The sequence below is a fragment of the Anas platyrhynchos genome, chromosome 20 (assembly GCF_047663525.1).
Source record: "Anas platyrhynchos isolate ZD024472 breed Pekin duck chromosome 20, IASCAAS_PekinDuck_T2T, whole genome shotgun sequence".
Taxonomy (NCBI): Eukaryota; Metazoa; Chordata; class Aves; order Anseriformes; family Anatidae; genus Anas; species Anas platyrhynchos.
In genome coordinates this window covers 5,988,509-6,010,293 of record NC_092606.1, presented here as the reverse complement: position 1 = coordinate 6,010,293, position 21,785 = coordinate 5,988,509, and the positions used below count along the sequence as shown (strand labels likewise).

At 41.4% G+C, this 21,785-nt stretch overlaps 1 protein-coding gene across 1 annotated transcript in view; it reads left to right on the top strand.

Annotated features, from left to right (window-relative positions):
• CRCP (CGRP receptor component) overlaps positions 1 to 15,763 on the top strand; it is a 30,750-nt gene extending 14,987 nt beyond the window's left edge. The window contains exons 5-6 of the mRNA XM_027472271.3: positions 6,212 to 6,269; positions 14,522 to 15,763. Coding sequence (XP_027328072.1) covers positions 6,212 to 6,269; positions 14,522 to 14,665 — 202 coding nt within the window. The 3' untranslated portion in view covers positions 14,666 to 15,763. The remainder of the gene's footprint in view (positions 1 to 6,211; positions 6,270 to 14,521) is intronic.
• The last annotated feature ends 6,022 nt before the right edge of the window (positions 15,764 to 21,785 follow it).

Genomic DNA, 21,785 nt, shown 5'->3' with positions numbered 1-21,785 from the left:
ACTGGTTTTTGTCTTACTGGAGAACTTTTTTTGGCCTTGAGTATGTAGTAATCGTACACCCTCACCTCCTACACTCTCCCCTGAAACGAGGACCTCAGAGTCATTTTCTTCTCCTGTAACTCTGGGCACTTTTGCCTCCAGCAGCCTGAGCTTTGTATGTCCCAAAGCCCACTCGATTTCATTTAGCCCCCAGCTGGAAATGCTGATCTTGGCACTAGTTGAGTCTCAGCTACTGCTGGATGTGGTCGAGAAGCAGGGAGGCACTGCTGAGCCTAACAGCAGTGATCCCCATTTGGGATTTCTCACTAGGCAGATCATGTAAGAATCTGCACACAGACAATTAACTCTGATCTTGGTTTTATGTGAGAAAATGAGTTTCACCCATCACTCATCTTTGGTATGTATTCATCTCTTTAAGAGCTTTCATGTTCCCACCAGTGTTACTAAAATCCAGACAGTCCAAAGAAGATACAAAGACGTGCATTCTGGAGGAAACATGCTGGAAATATTTTTCACTGTCTGCTTAGATGAAAGAGTTATCCTCTTTATTTAATGAACATGAGTGTAAATATGCTTGCTGTAGAAGGTGTAAAAGCGGATTCATCAGAGTTGGGAAAAGTTCCTTGCATTTTTTAGGTGTAACGAAGCATGAGCTAAATTCAGGCTTATTATGTCTGTGCCTGTGCAAAATCGTGCAGTCAGCACTGATACTGATGCATGTGCAGGCTTGCAACATTTGCTTTCCTTTAAGCTTATTTCTGGTAGAAAAAGACCTAATTTATGTGCGTGCTGTCAGGAAACCCCTGGTGCACAGAGACTCGGATTGCAACAGTCAATTTTTGATAGCAGTGTCAGGAAAAAAATCAGTGCAGTGAGTACTGAGCTTTGACTCCTGTTGCATGCAGTGATTCCCTGCTTGCTGCTCACCTTGGGGGCTGAGGATTTTCCAGTCTTCTGGAGGAACACTGAACTGCAGGGGTATTTGTGTGTGTGTGCTGCAAAGGTATGCCCAGAGCACTCTTCTAGTCACTCTTCATTATTGTAGGGAAGGTCAGAAATTACATGCAGGAAGAAGAGCTAGGACCAGAGCTTCTCAGATCTCATACTTGGAGTGAATTTCTTTTTACAGTCAATTATCTCTTTTGCCACCTTCACATATTTTATCAGAATAAAACAACTTACGTGTTTGTTATCAGGATGATACTTGGATTGATAAGCAAATAACTACCTGGCTAGGTACCAGTTTTCAGATGTTGGTTACAGAATAGTTGGTCATTGCTGTGTCATCACAGTGAATCTCTATGTACATAAACCAAACACATTGCTTAAATCTTAACTGTATAGTGTTAACATGGCTAAAAATTGTTATTTTTTGGTGTTAATTGGTGTTTATAATTTCAAAAACCCTTCAACCCCTACTCAAGCACCTTCAGATAAAAGACGTCATTTATTTAGCTGCCTTTTCTTTTTTAATGCCCTGCTGCTAATTCCTTTTTGATGTTCTGAGTCATTTTTCCAGCAGGGAGCTTTGCAGATCAAAACCAGGCACGAAATATTTCAGATAACACACTTTAATGACTTACTTGCAGATAATCTCTTGTTCTTCTGTATGCATTTTGCAAACTGGAAATATTCTGAATGATACCATCTTCGCTAAAATAATACTCTTGAGATCAGTTTGTCCTGACTGTATAACTTCTACCTGTTCCCTAATAATTTATAATAGTGTTAGTGGCTTATAAGCAGATAAGCCTTTGAGAGGTGACCTTTTTTTACTCTCTGCTTGCATTTCTTGTCTTCAGGAAACACAAACAGTTTCACTAATTAATTGCTTTTAATTTATTTCTGTTGTTGCCTGCTTTGCCAGGAATCTTTCTGTAACAAACAAGATGGAGCTCTACCTGTTTTAAAATAGCTCTGGATAAGTAAGATTTGCATTCTTTAGTGCAGGCATAGTATGACTGCGAAGTTTTGATCCTGATTATTGGGCTCCGAAACTTTGTTGGCAACAAATTTCAAAGGTATCACTCTGAAAAAAAGAAAAATGAAGAAGTGTATCTCCAAGTCAAATAACTTTTTTTGTTATTTTCTTTTTGTCTGAGGATTTGGAGTAGGTTTGAGATTGCATTGGGGTGTGTCACGCAGCAAAAGCAAAGAAAGACTTGTTTAAAAAGGTTCTGATCTCAGGAGCCGTATGTGAGTGTATGGTGCAATGAGAAACTTGTATAAAGTATGAATTCATTAAACAGTGAGCATAAAAGTCTATTTTTGTAAGTAGGGCTTTAGGAGGAGGGAGGAAGTGTTTTACAAATAGCTATCCTCATAGTTCTCCTGTGACAGCTGTAAATGTTATCTGTTCTAGATGTCTTGAACTGAGGCACAGACTTGTGTTTGGCCAAGGACCGTAAAGTAAACAGCATCAAAAGCCAGGACCAGAACACCAGCTTCTGTGTCTCCATCAAGTGTTCCAGGCACCGAAACAAGCAGTTTCCTAGCTCTCGAGGAAAAAGCACTAAACTTTTCCTATACTTAGTCAGATGAATTAGGTTCTTTTCATGCCGAAGATGTAATTAATATTCTTTACCTACTTTTGTTAAGACTCCTGCTTTTATGTGTGATGATGTCTTTTGCTACAATTTTATGCAGGTAGGGTTTGTGTTTTTTTTTTCCATTGATTCCTTAAGTGACCTGCTCTCAATTTCAACTCTGGGATAAGGTTTATTCTTATTTCTGTCAATGTTAGGGTTTTATTTCATCTTTTCCTTGCTTATAACAGTAGCAAACGGCAGCAGCTATTAATACTTCGGTTTTGACAGTAAGGCAGCCAACACAGCGGTGTTCTCAGCTCAGTATTAAAGTCAGCCATGCTGTTAATAGTCTCTTGTTGTAAACATCAAGCTGCTAAATAAATAGATACAAGTGATTAGCATGGGAAAACAAAGGCAGCACACTGACTGCTTCCCACCAATGGAAGCATATTTGGCTTTCATCCTTGATTCTCCCAAACCGAATGAATATCTCTGGGTAACTAGGCTAATTCTGATTCTTTTGTGTTGTCTGTAAAATCCCAGCCTTCAGAGTTCAGGACCAAACCCTATGCTGCCAATGGGTTTGTTAATAGGATACCGAAGAGAATGTAAACAATTATTCTGCAGGAGAAAAGAGAGAATGTAGTCACTGCAGGAGGAATTGCCCTTAAAACACTGATTTATAACGTAGCTGCCACAAAGGACCTTCTCCCCAGCATCACCTTGGATTTCTGCTGCCTGGGTGTACCGTATGGTTCATGAGTGAAAGGACAGATCCTTCTCGGGGCACTATGAAGTCCCAAGGAGGAGGGAGCAGTCCTGATCAGGGTCCATGGCCACACAGCCCTTTTCTCCATTATTTAATGGAGCCTTCAAAGGATACAGCAATGCCTACTATGATGATTTATTTTTTAGGACTTTGGTTTTGTCACCAAGAGGCTGGGTCTCTTGTTGAAAAACAGCAATCAAGGTATCGTCTCTTCAGAGCTATTTTCTGTTCTCAGGGTCACTAAACACACACCACAAAACCCTCTGATACAATTAAGTCCATTGTTTGGTATCAGCAGAGCAGCTGTCTGCACTGAGCCATGGTCTCCCGTAGTTCCATCACCAAGTCACTTGCAATCGTGGACATTTTAGGTAAAAATAGGCCCATTAGCTCATCCAGTCTTTGGTAGTACATGATTTTTCCTTCAGGTCACTCTGGGAACGTCAGCCAGGAAATTTTTATTCTAGTGCTGCTCGTTCTGTGTGTTGGGTAGGTAAATGAAGGGTCTTATTCTGTTTGGGTGTCAGCCGACAGCCTTGAGAAGTATTAAATTCGGTGTATTAAATACTAGATTCCGCCCAGACACTGGAGCAATGCATCACTTGTCAAAGGCTTCTCCTGACAAGCGTAAACACCTTGGGCTTGGAGCATTTTCTGGTGCACACACATGAATGATAAAGTATCGAGGTGCCTTACAAAGTTAGGATCTGATAGCTGGGGTTAGGTTTCAAAGGCAGTGTCAGAGGCCGCGTGAAATGAGGCAGCATCTCTGCAGCACCTCCAGCCACACGGGCGTTGAGCTGCTGTTTGTAAAGGCCTGCCTGTGAGAGCCCTGGGCTGTGAGTTACAGCATCTGAAAGCTCTAAAGTTCCCTTTCAAAACCACCCACGGGTCCCGCAGAACCAAAGGGAAACTCTAAGGAATCAGTGTAAGTACACATTCAAGATGCCCTTTAAATAATACATTTCAAGCTTTAATTCCTCAGAAGTGTGGTTCACTCCTGTAACACAGGCTGGAAGACGGTATGTGCTAACTGTCACTTCTCATTTAGACACACAAACGTGTGTGACAAAGTATTGCATAAAAGTAGATGGCTGCTAGGAACGCATGTATTTTGGGTAATAATCATTCAAGCTTTTTCCCAGAAAATACACGTTCAATTCTCTTTGCTCCTTGCATGTCTTATTATTACTCTGTAGTTTTATTTTTTTATAAAACCTGTCTGTTACAGTTTTGCATGTCCTTTTAAACATCTGTTGTACCCTTAGCAAAGCTGTATGATTGTGCTTTTCTGCACTAAAACACAAAGACCAGCTCAGATCATTGGCCGTGTTTCTGTTATGTGGTCAATGTCAATGATCTGAGCTTCTGAAATTAATGAAATATGCCTTGCTAGCATATGCCAGTTGGTTTTTGACTTTGCTGTTGGAATGATTTCTCTTTCAGTAGGGTGTAAAAGGAATAATTTTTGGCTACAAAGCTGTTGCTCAAATGTTGTGGTTTGAATTTCAGGCCAATACTTGTTTGATCACATCTTCAAAAAAAAAAAAGATTTTTAAAAGTCAGTCAAATTTTCTGCCTCGTACCTTTTTTTTTTTTTTTTCTGTTTCAATGGTCAAAGTGTTTAAATGGAAATTTGTGAGATCTCTTGCTTACTTGGTGAAAAAGTAGAGCTCATTGCTAGTGGCTAAAAAGAATCCAGACAAACAGTGAGGCTGGATGAGTGTAATCGTGGTCCTGAATGTGCCAGGAATTTTGCCACTGGCTTCAGTGATGCTAAACAGTGAATATTAAAGTGTTTTGTGTTTAAATACCAATGCCAGACTAATCTTCCTGGCTTTCCCCCCAGTAGGCAGAGGAGAATGAAAACCAAGCATTAAAAATACAGATGCAACACAGTTGGTATCTAAAATCACAGGAAAAGAGGTTAATATCGGATTGAAGTGCTTTGTGGTAAAGGCCCATGACTTCAAATTTGCATTCTTTCTGCCATAGTGTGTGAGTAGGTTACCAAGGTTTTGAGTTACTGTAAGTTAATGAATTATTCCTTGTCTTTTAAACTGCAATAAGTGACATATCTTTACAACCCAGCTCTGACTGAGGTTGGGTGTTGGTGATTTTTTTTTTTTTGTATCTGTTACTACGCTGATTATGGCTATACCACTCTTTATGGACTGCAGTGAGTCAAGTTAAAAACAAACCAGGAAAAAGAGGTTGTCTTTACATTCCACCTCAGTCCCCCAGCTGGTTTGCTGCATGATTCCCACCCGCTGTAGTAACACAACTGGAAGCAAGGTTTGCATGGGAACAGAGGACTCGAAGCCATTGTTTTTGCCCAGAGACATAAGTGCAGCAGTATGGCCTTAGCCCATTGTAATAGCGTAAGAAAAAATGCGTTGGCATAAACTGTGTGGGTTGCAGACAGTACAAATGGCTGTGTGGTTTTGAGCTAATTTTTTTTTAGCCTACCAATTCTTCTGTGCGAAGAGAACAAATAAATTATTGCCATTTGACTGATGGGTTGTAACTTTTTAGGTATGATAATTGTTCTTGTGGTCATTTGTTCATAGCAAAAGAGTCTGTGATCTTTGGCAAGTTGTCTCGCGTTTCTGTGCAGCAATTAACAAAGTAACAGTGCGTATTTGTTAATGCTTGGACTGTAATAATCTAAGGGCCTTTGCCCTGCCATCTTAGACTATAGGTGGCAAAAGCAATACATTTAAACACACAAGGAATTTTTTTAAATATGTAAATTAAAGTATGAAACCACACTGCAGACCCTGTCAGAATTCTCCTTGGCAGTGGCTTTTCATCCCCCAATTATGAGGAATGTATTTGCATCATAACAGTCGTTTGGGGGGGATCCTCAAATTATATAGTAATGCGGATTGTCTTACTCTTTGTTTCTAAACAGAGCAGAAAAGCTGCAGTTGCTTAACCACAGGCCTGTGACAGCAGTTGAAATACAGCTGGTAAGTAACAATGCTCCTAACTGCTCAAAGCTTAAACGAAAGCAGCTTTAACTGTGAGGATCAGCTGAATAATTATTTTCTCATGGTCGGTGATTGAACGTATCCCTTTATACACATCTTTACATTCATGGTTTCTAATCCCAACTGCTTCCTCTCTGAGACCTCCCTTAGAGCCTTGCCCATCTTTCTCTTGGACAGATTCTCCACCCCTAAGTTCACTTCAGCGTCACATATTGAAAATGCTGAACAGAATCATTAAAGGTTACTTACAGTATTGTGAGTAAGAATATATTTACCTAAGACTTTCTGCTGCTGCTCTGTAATCACTTCCCTTCTTAATGACTGTCATGACGTAGTTGTTTTTATGGCAGGGTTTTATGTTATAGTAAAATCAAACATTCTGAAAAGGAAGAGGTAATGACAGATACAGTGTTTTGAGCAGTTGTGCAGAACGAGAAATAGATACAAGCAGATGGAAAGTAGCCATCGTTGATCTATTCAGCATAATTTTGATGTAAAGAGAGACTTCTAAAAAGAAATAGATGGGCTGTATTCTCTGCAGTATCTTTTTGGGGGAAAAAAAAAAAAAGTCTCATAATAAAGGATTATTATACTAAGGATATTAAAATAAAGATCTCTTACACTCAGAACCTCTGTTTATAATCATACCCTGAAAGCAATTATGTAGTAACAGGATTGTATTTTGCTGAAAAAAGGGAAGGATTAAAGAGATAGCAGTAGGACTGTTTTTCTTTTGTAGCCAAGGAGTAGACATTGTAATGCTGAAGGCATCTCATACAACAATGCTTCTAGTCAAGGAATTAGCTCTGTGTTCTGTGGTTGAAGAGATCAGTGTCAGCCTTGTCAGCAACCCAACCAAGAGCATTAAGGCTTCATGAGTTTTGCTTAGGAAGTTATTCATAAGCGATGATGTAGAGCCTCAGTGCAGAGCCTCTCTCCCACCTTGGTTAGCTTTGTGTGCTGCAGGCATGGATGCGTTATGTGCCTGTGCAGGCAGTGTTTTGTCTCTTTTTGTTTGCCTGAAATGCCATAATCTTTTTGTGGCTTTCAGGTAACAAGATTTTTGTCTGTCTTTTCCATTCTCCCCTCAGTTCATCATTACCTTAAACTAACAATGAAATACTGAAAACAATTTGTTTGCTGTGTCATGTTTGAAGCCCAGGAGGCAGGTATGAGGAAATGGGGCCTTTATATTAAAAGTCAGATTTCTGGGGGGGAAAAAGAGTTGTACTTCAGATGTTTTCAGGTTTGTAACGTAGAAGTTAGGCAAAACTCATTGCTAAAACCTACAGACCTCTGTTCTTGTATCTATATTCGGTATCAGCCCATTATTCATAGGTAACCTTTCTCAAAAGCAACTTGTATAAATTATAATATCAATACATTTGGGGGCTAGTCTGAATTTATATAGCCATAAAAGTATTGGGGATACGGTTACTTCTGTTATGTTCTAATACCCCTCTAATTTCCAGTGCAAGTTTCTCCAAAACTAGTGTTCCAGTAGACTAGGCTGACTGGATTGTTAACACTGCATTAAATTAAGCAGCCCCAAAATTGCAGTACCTAAGTCTTTCATCAAAGCACATCAAAGTCTTTTGAGCACAAAATAACTGCTAGGAAACTGCAGGCCATTTTTGTTGGTGAAATACTGAGACTAGCAGCCATAGGAAGGAAATGATTTTACTTCGGGATTGCTGTGATCAATCATTTTGTTTTCTGGTGAGGACAGGCGAAAGAGATTGAAGCAATGCAGCATCTTTGAAAAGCCCTGTCTTCCCAGAGTGTCTTTGAGTGTAAAATAATACAGAGCTGTGGAGGCTTAACAGCATTTTATTCTTTGATGTCAGGAGGGAGAAGATTACCCATATGCAGATTTCATGCAGGCAAGTCTATTCACTGCAGGCTGAGAGACAACCTACGGAGAAGTGAATGCTAGGTGTAAAATTGCCTTGATTTGCTTTTCATTGTACTTGTCCCTGTCACTCAGAAGGCTTGAGTCCATCCTGAAGTGGAAATTAGAATAAATGATGTCGAGAATTTCTGACAGTTTCATACAATATAGCCAAATCATTTTTTTTTTTAAACAGTTTTAAGCAAAACACCAAACCAGCCATATCTCTGTCTCTCCCTTGCTCAAATAGTTTTGATGCCTCAAACTTCTAATCAGTGCTGTCTATACATGGAACGGAGTCAAATTTACCTGATATGCTTTTACTAGCTGATGGGAGAGGATAGTTAAATTTACTACTGATTGTTAATTTTTGCCTTTCTGGCTTTTTGCTTGTTTGTTTTTTGCTGTCCCTCTATAAAATTCCATGTTCTTAGTAACATGCAAAGAGTAAATCAATTTTGAAAAAAATAATTAGAGAGAACATTTATGATCTTTTGATCTCAAGTTTTTCCTTTTTTTTTTTTTTGCATAAATTGCTGTATTGTTCATATTTGTCTTTTCCGGACTGTGTGCCAGGATTTATTTTCAAACAACAATAGCAACAAAAGGAGCATGAAATTCTAATTCATATCCCACTGGGTAAAACACTGTACACATTACAGCTATCTTGACCTCCTGTTTTAATCTCTAACATATGTTGTTCTTGGCTCAGTGATTCACAAAGGAGGAAGAAAGACAGCGATGTTGACCTAACCGTGATACTGGCCCAGATTTACTTAACGCTGAACCATGATGGGTTTGAAGATTAAGCATCTTCTAACGAACAAATTGCTCCACATTCTTCTATCTCAGCGGAAAAGTGGGTTTTAATTCTGTGCTTTTTAAAACCAGATCTCCATCTTGGAGAGCTTCATACCTTGTGATGTGCGCTCTGCGTAACCAGCCTAACAGATTGTCTTTTATTATAGAACAGGAAATAATGTAATGTGCTCTGCTGGAGAATGGAAGATGTTAGAGGAACTAAACATTTTATTTTCTCAACAATGTATTTTGCTTCCCACTTTGCATAGTTGGTTAATTATCTCTGAAGTACATTAATCCAGTTGTTCTTTTGCTTTCCAATCAGTCTTTCACTTTCCATCTTTTTTTATGTTCTTTTTTTTTTTCTACTAGCATGTTGGTCCTGAACTATTTTGAATGACTGCTAAAGGAGGAATTAGCAGTCATTTTCTCATAAAATATGTACTCCTACACTGGAGTTAAATTATGCTTGATAGCTTTGTCAGTGATAGGAACCTTATTTCCTTTTTTATTATGGTTTACTGTTTTTTAATAGAATCCTTAGTTTATTATTCAAGTAAACAATAGCTTTTTACCCACAGACGATTCTGCTCAGTGATGCTGAGGTTTGTTACCAATCAAATATCACTGATTATTGAGAGTTTCTCAGTTCTTCCAGAACTTTTTTTTTAGAGTTCTTCAGTGCAGCTTTATTTATTCTTCAACATTTGCAGTATATTGTCTTAGGAGGCTATAAACATTAAAATAAATATTAGTCTGAAATCTTAAATGAATTAAGTGAATCTTAAAAGAAGCACGATGAGGATGATGATGTCACTTGTGCTTTGCTTTTTCTTCGGTAATCAGAAAATACAAGGTATCATTATAGTTAGGGACAGCATGCTCCTAAAACGTTTGCCCTTGCTTCACAGACTTTAAAAAAATATAGACAAATATGTTTGTGTATGTCTGCATGCTGGCACACAATAAGTACACATACATGCCACCATGAAAGTATAAATTTTAATCTTTTGTTTTATGAATAGCAAAAGCACTGCAGATCTTTGAAATTATCTTGATAGGCTAGTGGCTGTTTTCTGGTACACCTACTTGATAAATAAAACCTTTAATACCTTCTGCAAATAACTTTCTGCCATGAGAATTTATTAGCAGGTTTTGATGGGACTTACTCCTTAATATAATTCTGTTAGCGTTCTGATTTGGAAATTATGGTTGTTTTGTTCCTCTGAGAAATTCATACATAGTATTCAATTAAAAAAGGCTCCTATTAAAATGTGCAGCTGGGAAAGGCTGCGTGGTAGTAAAATATTCCACATACACATTTGTTTAATGAATACAGCTCTAGTTCCCAGTAGCGGTTACATTACTGAGCAAGGCATCTGCCAGAGTTTAATTCAGCAGTTGGTGAGTGATTTGTCTTTTCATTCTCGTGTAGCAGGAGCCTAGTGATGGATGATTGTGTGTTTTGCTTTGCTGCGTTAGAAATCCGTGCACAGATATAGCTGGAGGGGAAGAATGGAAGGTGCTTAAGCAAGTGAAGTATTGGATATTAGACATCTACATAAAGATAGGATCGCTCTCAAAGCTGAGCAGTAGAGAAGCTTTAGCTGACTTCTGAGTAATTTGCATATATTCCACAGTTCTGAAAATCTGGCCAGGTAATTTTATTGATGCTTTTTTAAAGTCAATAAAGAAACTTAATTCTAGTTTCTCGGGGTTTAAAAGTATTTACTAACTGCAAGGTGAATGTGCCTCCATTTATTGCATCCACAGGCACACCAATTAGGCTACCAAATAAAATTAATGTTGTGTCCTTGCTTGATTCCTTCTTTAATCTTATAGATTATATTGTTTAGAGCATTAGCTGGGGAGGGAAATAAAAATTGCTTACAGCATGAATAGAGTATTGAGTTAAATAACTAATTGTTACCAGTTTGGGTGAAATAGAAGTTATCATTGAGGCCTGAATTGATCTTAGCCACATAGTTGCATTTCATAGAAAATTCATGTTGTATACATGTATCAAATATTTTGATATGCTATGATATTTGCTAAAAGCCACTGTAGTTATTTTGGGGTAATATAGACTTGAATGCTGAAAAAGTAATGACTTGGGATTTATTTATGTAAGAAGACGCACAGATGACGTGGCCTGCTGTGTCTGTTGTGTTCAAGAAAATCCTCGGGCTCAGCCCTGTGAAAGAGACACACTTGTCTTGCTGTGCAGTAGGGTGCTTTTATCTATAAACTGTGTTCCTGTAACATTGCCCAGTTGTACAACCCCCGAATATTGAAAATAGCAGTTCAGCTGGAGCTTTGGTTGATGATACCCTACAGTTTGCATATGGCATCATCTGTGAGAATAATCAATTTCCATTTGGCTTGTGTGGCACTGCCAACATAAATATCTTATGTCATACACTTACTCAAAACATTTGCATTTTTGTTTGCCCTTGTATAAACCGTGCATTCCTGACTGCTTACAGTTTGAATCCGTTGCTTGAGCAGTTTCAGCCAATTGCAAGTTAGAGGTTAGCAGAGGGTTTTGGTATAGATTTTTTCCTGTATTAGTAAATTCTTGCTGGAAAAATCAGCACTTGAATACAGTTTTGTTTTTTTTTCCCCTCTTCTGTTTTCTCTTATACATTTTTTCTCTTCTGAGTATCATAACCTCATTTCCTTGTACTATCCGTAGCAAAGGTATTATAGTTGCAAATCAGAAGGCTGTGCAAACATCTGTTGAATCTAGAATAAACTTCTGAGTCACCTTCTGTTTCCCTTGAATCTGTTCTAAAGGGAAACAGATACCATTTGTCTCTTTGTCTGCATGTTCTCTGTGCTTTATTTTTTTTAGCTCTTCCTTTCAGCATGCTGCGTTGCTGCTTCCTAATTGCTTGTGTTTTCATAAATTACTGCTCATGCTGTTTCTCTGGAAAAAAAAAAAGAAAAAGATTATCACTTACGCTTTTGATCCTTTGAACTTCTAAAAGGTATCACAGCCATGTAGTGCTGAAATATCAGCTTGAATAATAAGCCATCCGCCCTGCCAAAATACAGATTTTTGTTTATCAGTAACTCCCAGTGTAAGAGCAGGCAGCGAGGATGCACAAATCTAAGGCACTGAGAGGTGAGCCCTTAATGAATTTGCTGCAGCAGTTTAAGAAATTACCACTTCTCTCTGGCTGAGACTACAAAGCTGTCAACAGAAGGGAATGTGGAGCCGTGTTACCCACTCCTCAGAGCAGTGTCCAGCATCTTTCTTTAGAGGTGCTTTTCTCAACAGTTTAACCTTAGACATCAGTTTCAGCACCGATGCTTCTGAAACACTGGAGACTGCTTTTTTTCATCAACTTTCTGCTCAAGTGTGATTTCTTAAACTGCCAGAGCAGTCACCAGAGCTCATCAGTCAATGTCCTGAGGCGTAGCTGCCGTTTGTGAGTCCTGCAGGCTCTCGTGTTCAACCAGTACAAATGATGTAAATATGATTGTTCGTATTAGAAATGACTTGTTCAGTGCTCAGGAGCACGTAAGAAGCAGCAATTAGGCATGTAAGTATATTCTGTCTTAAATGCAAAAGCTGAGAAGAGCTGGTGCTAATCTAAAAATCACTATATTATCTAGGTTCTCATAAGTCCTTGTGTTTGACTTGGGTCACCTGAAGCAAGTACCTAAAGTAAAAACTGTGTGGTGAAGAAAGGGAATGGAGGTATCTAGGGAGAGATAAAATTTAAATGGGGAAGAGGGGCAGACTTCAAGTGATCCAATAAATCAAATCTGAGCCAGGCAAGGTGCCAGCTTTCTGAAGATCTGAAAGCAGTAACAAATGCAGGAGACACTGGCCGCTGAGACATAAATCATTCAGCCTTAAGTAATTTTGCCTGTCCAAAGGATGTGGGCTTTTTCTTTGTCTGTACAGATCCTGCTGCTGTGGGGCTGTCACCTTTAAAGTTGAATGTAACAGTCATTAATAACACTGTAATCCAGTCCAAAAAACAGGCTCAGGGTCCTCTACAAAACTTAGCAGTATAGGTCATCGCTGGAGTAATGCCTTTGTCTGCAGTATGGGCAACGAAGAGCGTATTTTTGCACTGTAACATACCTCGTTGTATAACGTTGCTGCTCCAGGGTAAGCTGGTTAACCTGCTGAGATGATCACCTCTCATCTGTAGCCTAGAAGGCAATTATCTGACAGCACTTCAATAGCTGCAGCAGTTGCTTACGCAGAAAGGTAACATTAGGAGTGGTTTTAGTATATTTTAACTCATTCTGTATACTCTAACAGCTGACAGTAATGAGAGCCAAGGCTGTTTTTCAGGCCAGGGTCCTACAGTCATTCCTGAAATGACCATGGTTTGAAAGGCACTCTACACAGAATTTCATCCTTTGAGGATGAGTCCCCAGAAACAGTCGTTGGCAAACGGATATTCATCTGCCTTTTGCTGCATGAGTGGATCCTAGCGTGCTTGCTTTCCTCTCATCAAGGACCTGTGAATAATGACTGCTGAAAGATGACCCGATTGTGCAAAGAGGACTCATAGGACATCGGGGGGAGGAGGTGGGGAGTACTTAATTGAATATACCACGCTGGTTTTTAGAAGGCACGATGTGTCTGAATAGCTGGCAATTTACAGCTAGAAATGATTAAACCTGCAGTGACTTGGAACCGTAATTAATATAAATCACCGCTCTTCAAAGGACATGTTAAAGGACTTTGCATAAAAAAGAAAATCGCAAACTCCACAATCCTAATTGGTTTCATTTGCGTTTGAAGAGTTCATTTGGCTTGTGTTTCCAGTCCTCTGACAAGCTTTTCCTTTTAACAGCTGCCTATAAATTAGGGCAGTTGTTTTTCCTGGTAGCAGTGATATGAGAGTTCCCACAGCTCCGCAGTGAGAGTAGGTCCCTAATTAATCTTATGGAATTTTATTGTTGATGCGTGACAGCATGTTTTGTGTTTCTCAGAGCTTTTATATGCTTTTATACTCTGGGATCTCGCAATTTAAATAAATTCCAATAAATATGACTGCTCCAGGATTAGGTGGCTTCTTCTGTGCCCTAATTACTGACCTTCTAGGTGCTGGATGAGATACCAAGCTTCAGGTAACCAATCTTGGGTTATCTCATTTCAGTTCTTAGGAGAAAGCATGGGAATTTAGGAAAATAGGTCTGGAAGTGAGCTGTGCACATGAGCCACATGAAAGGCCTGGCTCAAAATATTGATGTCTGCAGTGGGAAAGGTTTTAGGAGAAACCAGGAAGGAAAGACTGGGTCGAGTGTGTTGTTTGCCTTGTTTCAAAGCAAGCAGGGTCTCATTATGGAGTGCCAGTTGTCGTGGTTAACAATGGAGCTCTTCATTCTTTCTTTTACATATTGAAAGAGTTCCACTTTGACTGAGCTCTTTACAGAAGCATTTTACAATGTCTTCAATCCCTTGAAAATAGTTTTTCCTGCTTAGTTTAGTCCTTCTGTTTGAAGTTGAGGGCAGAAGAGTGGATTTAATGATCATAATAGAATGTGTTTGTTTTTTTTTTACCTGCAGATGGTAGAAGAAAGTGAGGAAAGACTAACAGAAGAGCAGATCGAGTCACTTCTCCAGACAGTCACCAGTATTCTTCCAGGAGATCCGGCTGAACAACAGAGAGACTCAGCAATGGCAACTGAAGACAAAGGTGACCAAAAGTAGGAGGTGTCTAGACCAAAGTTGGCAACAGTTTCAGCAACAGAGAATTGGTTAATATTTTTGTTTTTTACTCGATACCAGTTTAATCTGGTATTGGACATCCTTGTAAAATATGTTACAATTATTATTATTATTCAGAGGTGATGAGGGAACTGATTGTTTACAAGAAAGCCTGGAAAAGGACGCTATAGTTCTGGCATTTTGTCATATACAGGGGGTGTGATAGTAACTGGATTTGTAGTGTAGCTGTCAGAAATGATGTGACAGTCTGAAGCTTTTGTATTTTTTCCATTACCCATGTAACAGCTGTACATCTGAGCAGGCTAATATACAGCTGGCAATGTTTTAATTATCACAGCAGTACTATAATTATAATTGCTTTCATATGATTTTGAATTGCCCAACTGTTTTTCAGAATGGATTACAATACAAAGCCAACTTTTGGAGCTGTTTGTGAAAAGGGCTATTTTCAGGGATCAATACGTGGAGTAATAACTGCTTGATACTTGTTCAGTCAACTTCAAGTAGGCTAATATGTCATGGAAGCGAGAGGATCTGTTGATAGGGTAACTGTTCTCAAGGATGTCTGACAGTCTATACTTGATGAAAGGTAGATCGAGATCATCAGCTAAATATTTATTGCCACTGAACACAGCTGAGTTGGACCAGTTCACAGCAGCTGAGGCTCTAGACTGTAATGTTAAGGCTCTTAGTAATACAAACAGAAGAACATTAAGAGTGAGGTGTATATTTTCCCTTTGAACATTTGTTCCAGTATTTATATATAGACTAGTTACAGTCTTGTGAACATGCTGTTGACCGTGGAATAAATGAATGAGTCAACACTTCAGTCCTAATCTGGTGCAGAAGAATGAAAATCAGTCATGGCCGAAGGAGAATTTTCTGTGTACTGAGCCTTGGCTGATTAAAGATTTCAGGTTTAAGTATTTAGTGCTGAAAGCATTGATGATTATAATAAATCTTTTGTATATATACACAATGTCATGAGTTACACATGGCACTGGTTTTATACTGTAACCGCAGACTGTTCTTCTATAATTGTTATAATGTACTGGAAATAGAAATAAAGTTTGAAGTATGTCCTGGGATTTTTTTTTTGGCTTAAATATGAGATACGAGAGCTCGAATTGAAATATCTGACTTTATTCCCCACTTGTGTCATGGTTTTATTTTGTGATCCTAAACAAGGAATTTACCCTTTTTGAGCCTTAGTTGTGCCGTATATGAAAGGGAACGATAACTTCTGGTTTGGGGGGATTTATGATACACATTTCCGTGGTATTTTAAGCTGCTTTGATCTTTGGAGAGGAAAGGAAGGTATTGGAAAATATATTTGTTACCTCCTAAACATAATTTATCTCACATTAAAGGCTTTCCAAGGTTGAAGGCTAATGGTGTGTTTTGACTGGGTATGTTAAGTGTAGTATTAGAGGGAAAAGACTTCAGTGTTTTTTGTTATATATCAATATATCTGTATTTTCTCTCTAGATGGGCAATAAAATAAGAGATTAATAGATCATATCACAGAATTATGTGATATTAATTATAAACTTAGCATTTTTACTCTTAGCAGCCATTAATGCTGTTTGACATTCCGCGGCCTTGGGTTGCAAGTGTTTACATTTTTATCTGTACTCTTTTTCTAAAATTAAATTGTTGAAGAATGTTCTGAACTTATGAAAAGCAGATGGGACCAGATCGCAAGTATCTTTAGCCAGCACTGACATTTTAACAGATATCTGAACGTGCATGTTCCATCTTGGGAATTGCTGATTTATTTTTTTATCATAAGGGCTTTTTGCCAGCATCCATGTCGTCTTCTGTTGTGTGTGGTATGTACAAGACACAAGAACCTATCCACTTGCTATCTGGTTAACCTTTTTTATCAAAATAAATTCCAGGCAGGGATACATTAAATTTATGCATGGTTCAGTCTCAGTTAAAATACAGAAACATAAATTTTCCTGAAAATGCAACATTTAGTAACATTTAAAGGTATCTGGGATTTCAACATCTGCATTGCGTTAAGAAATCTTTTTAAAAATCTATGGTCTGTGATCTCTGACCGCCTGAGTACAGGTGAGGAACTACTCTGGCTCCGGGAACGCTTTTCACATTGGGCTGTTTACTTTCAGATGCGTTCTTCGGAATCCCAAGACTCAGAAATGGTTTATGGAAAGCAAATGTCATCTTGTTTATGTGATTCCATTTTTCCACTGTCCTATATATTACCTAAAAGATCTGCCTGGCTTCCAAGGCTGCTTTTTGCTTTCTGAACTAATCAGTTACCTAGCACAGTGCGCTCTGCTAGTTCTTTTGGAGATGAGGCGGTGCAGAAATTGTTGCCCCGTGACATGTCAAGCATACAAGGAAACACAAAGGCATATTGGGCACTTAAAAGCTCGGGTTGTAGTTTTGAGAAGAAAAGTATAGAGTACTCTGCACTTTCTGAATATTTATAAAGTGCATGTGATTTTTTTTTTTTTTTTTAGCCTTTTCATTTCTTGCACTCTCCTCATTTTTATTCCGTATTGTGCATTTGAGTCTTGGCAGATTGACGGTTCTGGTTATGGCAGCGCTCGTGCTCTGTGTGCTTCTCGGCAGAAAGCTGTCAGAATTCATCTACTGTTTTGAAACTTCAAAATATATGGGGCTTCAAGCTGTTTGGGATGTGTCTTGGGTTCTCTTTTTGTAAACCCAAGCCTAAGGAGGCCAGCCGCCGTGATGGTGGTGTGTGACAGTCATCGGTGGAGACGTTTCATTAGCAAGAAGCTTTGTTTTATAGGAGAAGGAGCTGCCCCTCCTTTGTGGCTGTGCTGTGCTGCTGGGGAAGGACCATACATTGGAAGCTGGGACTTCTATGGGGAGTTTTGCTGAAGATACAGGAAATCCCTACAATGAGTTGAGCTGCTTTGGGGGTGATCACACTGTGAAGAGGTGGCGGGGCTGTGTATGAGGCTGTTGGACCCCAGAGGAACGTGGAATTTGCCTGACAAGCTCTCCTTTTCTTGCAGGGAGAAATATGTGTTTGGTTTTGTTTTGTTTTTCTGTGATGCATTTACTGAACTGTTTGTAGTCTGCATTTGAGAAAGCAAACCAAGAACTCCAAAAGTTTAGCTGTGGCCAGGTTTTATTCTGAAGCACGTCTTCAGACAACAGTGATGAAGTACCTAAAAATGGTACTGAAGCCAGTAAAATGGTATCCAAGCATCGTGTAAAGGTTAAATAACATCTGTGGAGTGCCTTGAACTTAAAAAGCGTTTATACAAAAAGGTTCTGTCATTAGCACTTAAGTACTTAATTTTTACTTATTAAAATCTTGGTCGTAGTCAAGCTGTTGCTTTTGAGGTCAGCCAAACCGGGCTGAGTTACACGGGCGGAGAATCCTGCCCTGAAACTTTGAACCAGCCACACCGGGACGCTGCGTCGGGAGCGTTTGCAGCTGCTGTAAGCCAGCAGAGCCTTGACATTTTAAAAATAATCAAAGTGGACGTGGTTTTGGGACTGTCATGCCTTAGAAGAAATAAACTAGAGGAGTTTAACTAGAACACAGCTGACTTTGGACAGACTGAAGTGAGTGTCTGCCCCGGAGCAAATTCCTGCTCGTCTTGGAGGCTGTGCAGGGAGCAGGACGAGCTGCAGGCTGCCCAATTTGTTCATCCCCTGCCTGACTTGTAGGTCCCGTGTGAAATACCTGTTTGTCACAACCAGGAGCTGAATGGGGAAGGCCCAGCTGAGCCTGCTGTGAGCAGGGGGATTGGACTGGGTGAGCTCCGTGTTTCTGTGATTCCGCCTCCCCCGTCTCCCGCTGCATGCTCGGGTGTTTGCTCCCTCAGTGCAGGGACAAAAGCTGCTCTCACAGGGGTTAAGATGCAGCCAGACTGGGGGCTTCCTTCTCCCTTGCCCCTCTTTCTGTCTGCGCCATGCCCCGTGCAGTGTGACAGGTGGGTGCTCAGACCCCACGCAAGGATTTTATTCTGGGATGTCGACCAAAAAATAAAGAAGGGGAAAGCCTCAGGGGGATCTCAGCAGGGCTTTGTGTTGTGCCATCTATTTTATTTGTTGCTTGAGCTCCTCTGGTACGGGGGGCATGCTGCAGGCTGTGGGTGTAAGGTGCTGTTTGTGTGATGCTCATCGCGTTTTCTCTTCTTGCTTAATGCTATTCCTTGGGCCAGATTCATCTGTGGTGCCACTCTTCTGCCTTAAATTTGGCCCCAAATAGAAACCGTTCACACTGGCCATGCTCTGCCCCTCTGAGTTAAGCCACAGGTGAATTAAACCAACCCCATTTGGGATTATTCTGCATTTTGGCTTTGAAATATTTATTTTCTGTATTGCGTTTTCTATGACTGAACTTTTTCATGCCTCTGCCACCCTGGGGTAGCAGCTCTTTGTCGTGGCAGCGGTGCAAGCAGCACATCTTGCATCCCCAAAAACGCTTCACTTTGCAGGCATGAAACCTGCCCCCCTGCGTTTGGACACACACTTTTATTAAAGCATCAGCCTCAGCTGAGAGCTGCAGTTGTTTGAGTGACTTCTGAAGCCCTGCAGCACACCAGCCTGCCTCAGAGCCACTTTTACAACCTTTTAGGGTTTTCTAGGATTTCTTTTTTTCTTCCCCAGGAGCCAAGTGGTAGATCTTAACAGCTGAAGCTCAAGGAGCGCTGGGAGGCCGTTCTGAGCTGCAGCTTCTCTCCTCTGAAGCAGGATGATGGATGGCACGCGGGGTTTGTCTGAAGGACTCGCGGATCCTCAGGGGGTAGTGCTGTTACAGCGTTTGAGCAGATGTGCTGGTAAGTGACTGCTCACCTCCATCCTTCAGTCCTAGCAGGGATTTGGCAGGGACGGAGGGAATCAGGGAATCGTGTGCGCCTCGAATTGGCTGAAATGGGGCTCGCGGGGCTTTTCATGCTTTGCTTTCCATGCACTGAGCATAACCAGTGGTTTCCAAGCCATTCTGCAGAGCTCAGTAGCAGCTCAGAGAGCAAGGGAGGTAGCAGATTGTTTCAAAGGATGTATTGCAGAAGGAGCATGGAGAAGACCTTCTGTGCCTGAAAACTTGCCTGTTTTTTTTTCAGTCGTACCAGTTGGTCTAAATAACAGATAGCGTCTCTCCTCCTCAGCTCTGCCTCACTCCTAAGAACATTTATGGTTGTGAAATGTTCCTGGTAAATGAAAAGGGTTCATGGAAATGTCTCTGCTGACTCCTGTCCAGCTCGGACAGGCAATGCTCACAAGTTCACCACCTGTTGGGCAGCAGCCACCGCCTCTTCGTGCTCTGACCCACGAAACCAAAAGCCCTAGGTTTACATCTGAGCAGCAAACTTGTCAGGATGACGTGGTGATGGGGCAGGGGATGCAACTCAGTCCCTGCTGATCCAGGAGGTCAGTCCTTCATCCTTGGGGCTAGAGATTTATTTCCTTGGCTGCATTGGGGTGGAAGATGCGGAGCAGGGAGCCAGCATGGCAGGACGGGCAGCGTCTGTCCTGGCACTGGGAGATGCCCGTGGGATGGGTGCATGGAGCAGCAATCAGGCAGCGAGGTGACGTGGGAGGGGACCACATCTCAAGGTCAACATTTGGCACCTTGGGGGCTTTCCTTTAGGTACCAGCATCACCCAAACAGCAGGAGAGCGGAGTTAGAGAGCAAACACCAGCGCTGCTGTGGGCCTGCAACCCCAGGTAAGTTGTTTCTCTTTTCTCTGCCTTAATTTCTTCTTTGGCCAAAATGAATTATTTATTTTTACTTTTACTGGAGAGCCCTGGGGACTGGCAGGTGAGCCATCAGCGGGGCACAGGCAAAGCTGTCACCGGAGCTTGCTTCCAGGCTAGCACCAGCCACCAGCACGGCAGTGCCCAAGGTCCTGTGGGGTTTTTGTGCATCCTGACAGGTAAGCGAGCCTTTTACAACAATTATGCGGTCTCCCTGCTCAAAGCGGAGGCTATCCCCTTCCCTCCATCATCCCAGCGTGACCGTGTACTTGCAGATCTGCCGATCTTACAGAGTCGAGATAGGAATTTCGCAGGGAGAGGAGTGCCAGACTTCACGGCCTCGTGTCCCTGGGAATTACCCTACCATAAAGGCACGTCCTGCACAGGCTGCAAATCCCTCGTAACAGCGATAACGGGGAGTTGAACTGTGTGATGAAATGATTTCCTAATGAGAACATCTGTGCTCTTGATTTGGGCACGAGATCAAGCCTGAGGATGGGGCTGAGCCGTGAAGCCAAGCGCCAGCGTGGCAGGGCTGGTGGCCGCCATCCTCAGCAGGGGACGGTCGCGCTTTGCCCTGACATGAAAGGCAGCAGGAAAGCTGAGTTACACGGGTTCCTCTCGTGTTTAAAAGGCAGTTGTGGGACAGATCCTGAGCTGGCGTGCATGGGCATTGCCCTCCCGACCTCGGCACAGATGCTGGAGCATCCAGCACGAATCAGCGCAAACATGGGGAGGGCAGGAGCCAGTTTGGGTCCCCAAGAGGGGAAGTTGGGGACATTTGGGAAGGGGAATTTATGGTGCAGGGTCAGGGATCAGCTAGAGCTATTGAGGGTCTGGTTGCCCGGTCTTTTTTTCAGGACTCCAGGGAGAGGAAGGGGAATGGGAACCCCGGCTGATGGCGTGCAGATCCTCCCGGTGCTCGCTCCTACTAAACCTTCCTGGCCCTCATGTGTTGGACCTGCCCCGAGCAGCATGGATGGAGGACCCAAAATGCTGAGAGAGGAATGAGAGGTGAGTCCCAAAATCAGCATCCTACCCCCAGCCTCCCCGGTGAGAGCAGTGCCCCTGTCTGTGCACCGTGCTCCTGCCCTGAGGCCCCTTGTTCTTGGGATGCTGAGATGGGGAAGGGGATGTGGGGTGAAGGCAGGCAGGGAACTGTTTGTCTTTGGGATGTTAAAACTCTTTAAAATATTTCATCAGCAGCTTGGATGCATCCAGTCCCCCGCACACACTCACAGAGGGGCCCAGGGAATTCTCTGAAGAGGCCAACAGCACCCTTTAAAACACGAGCCATGTTTTGTGACCTTCCCAGTGGGAGGAACATTGTTTCAGCCCCCACTCGAAGCGGCTGAAATTGAGGCGTAGCCTGGGACACGTCCAGCATCCT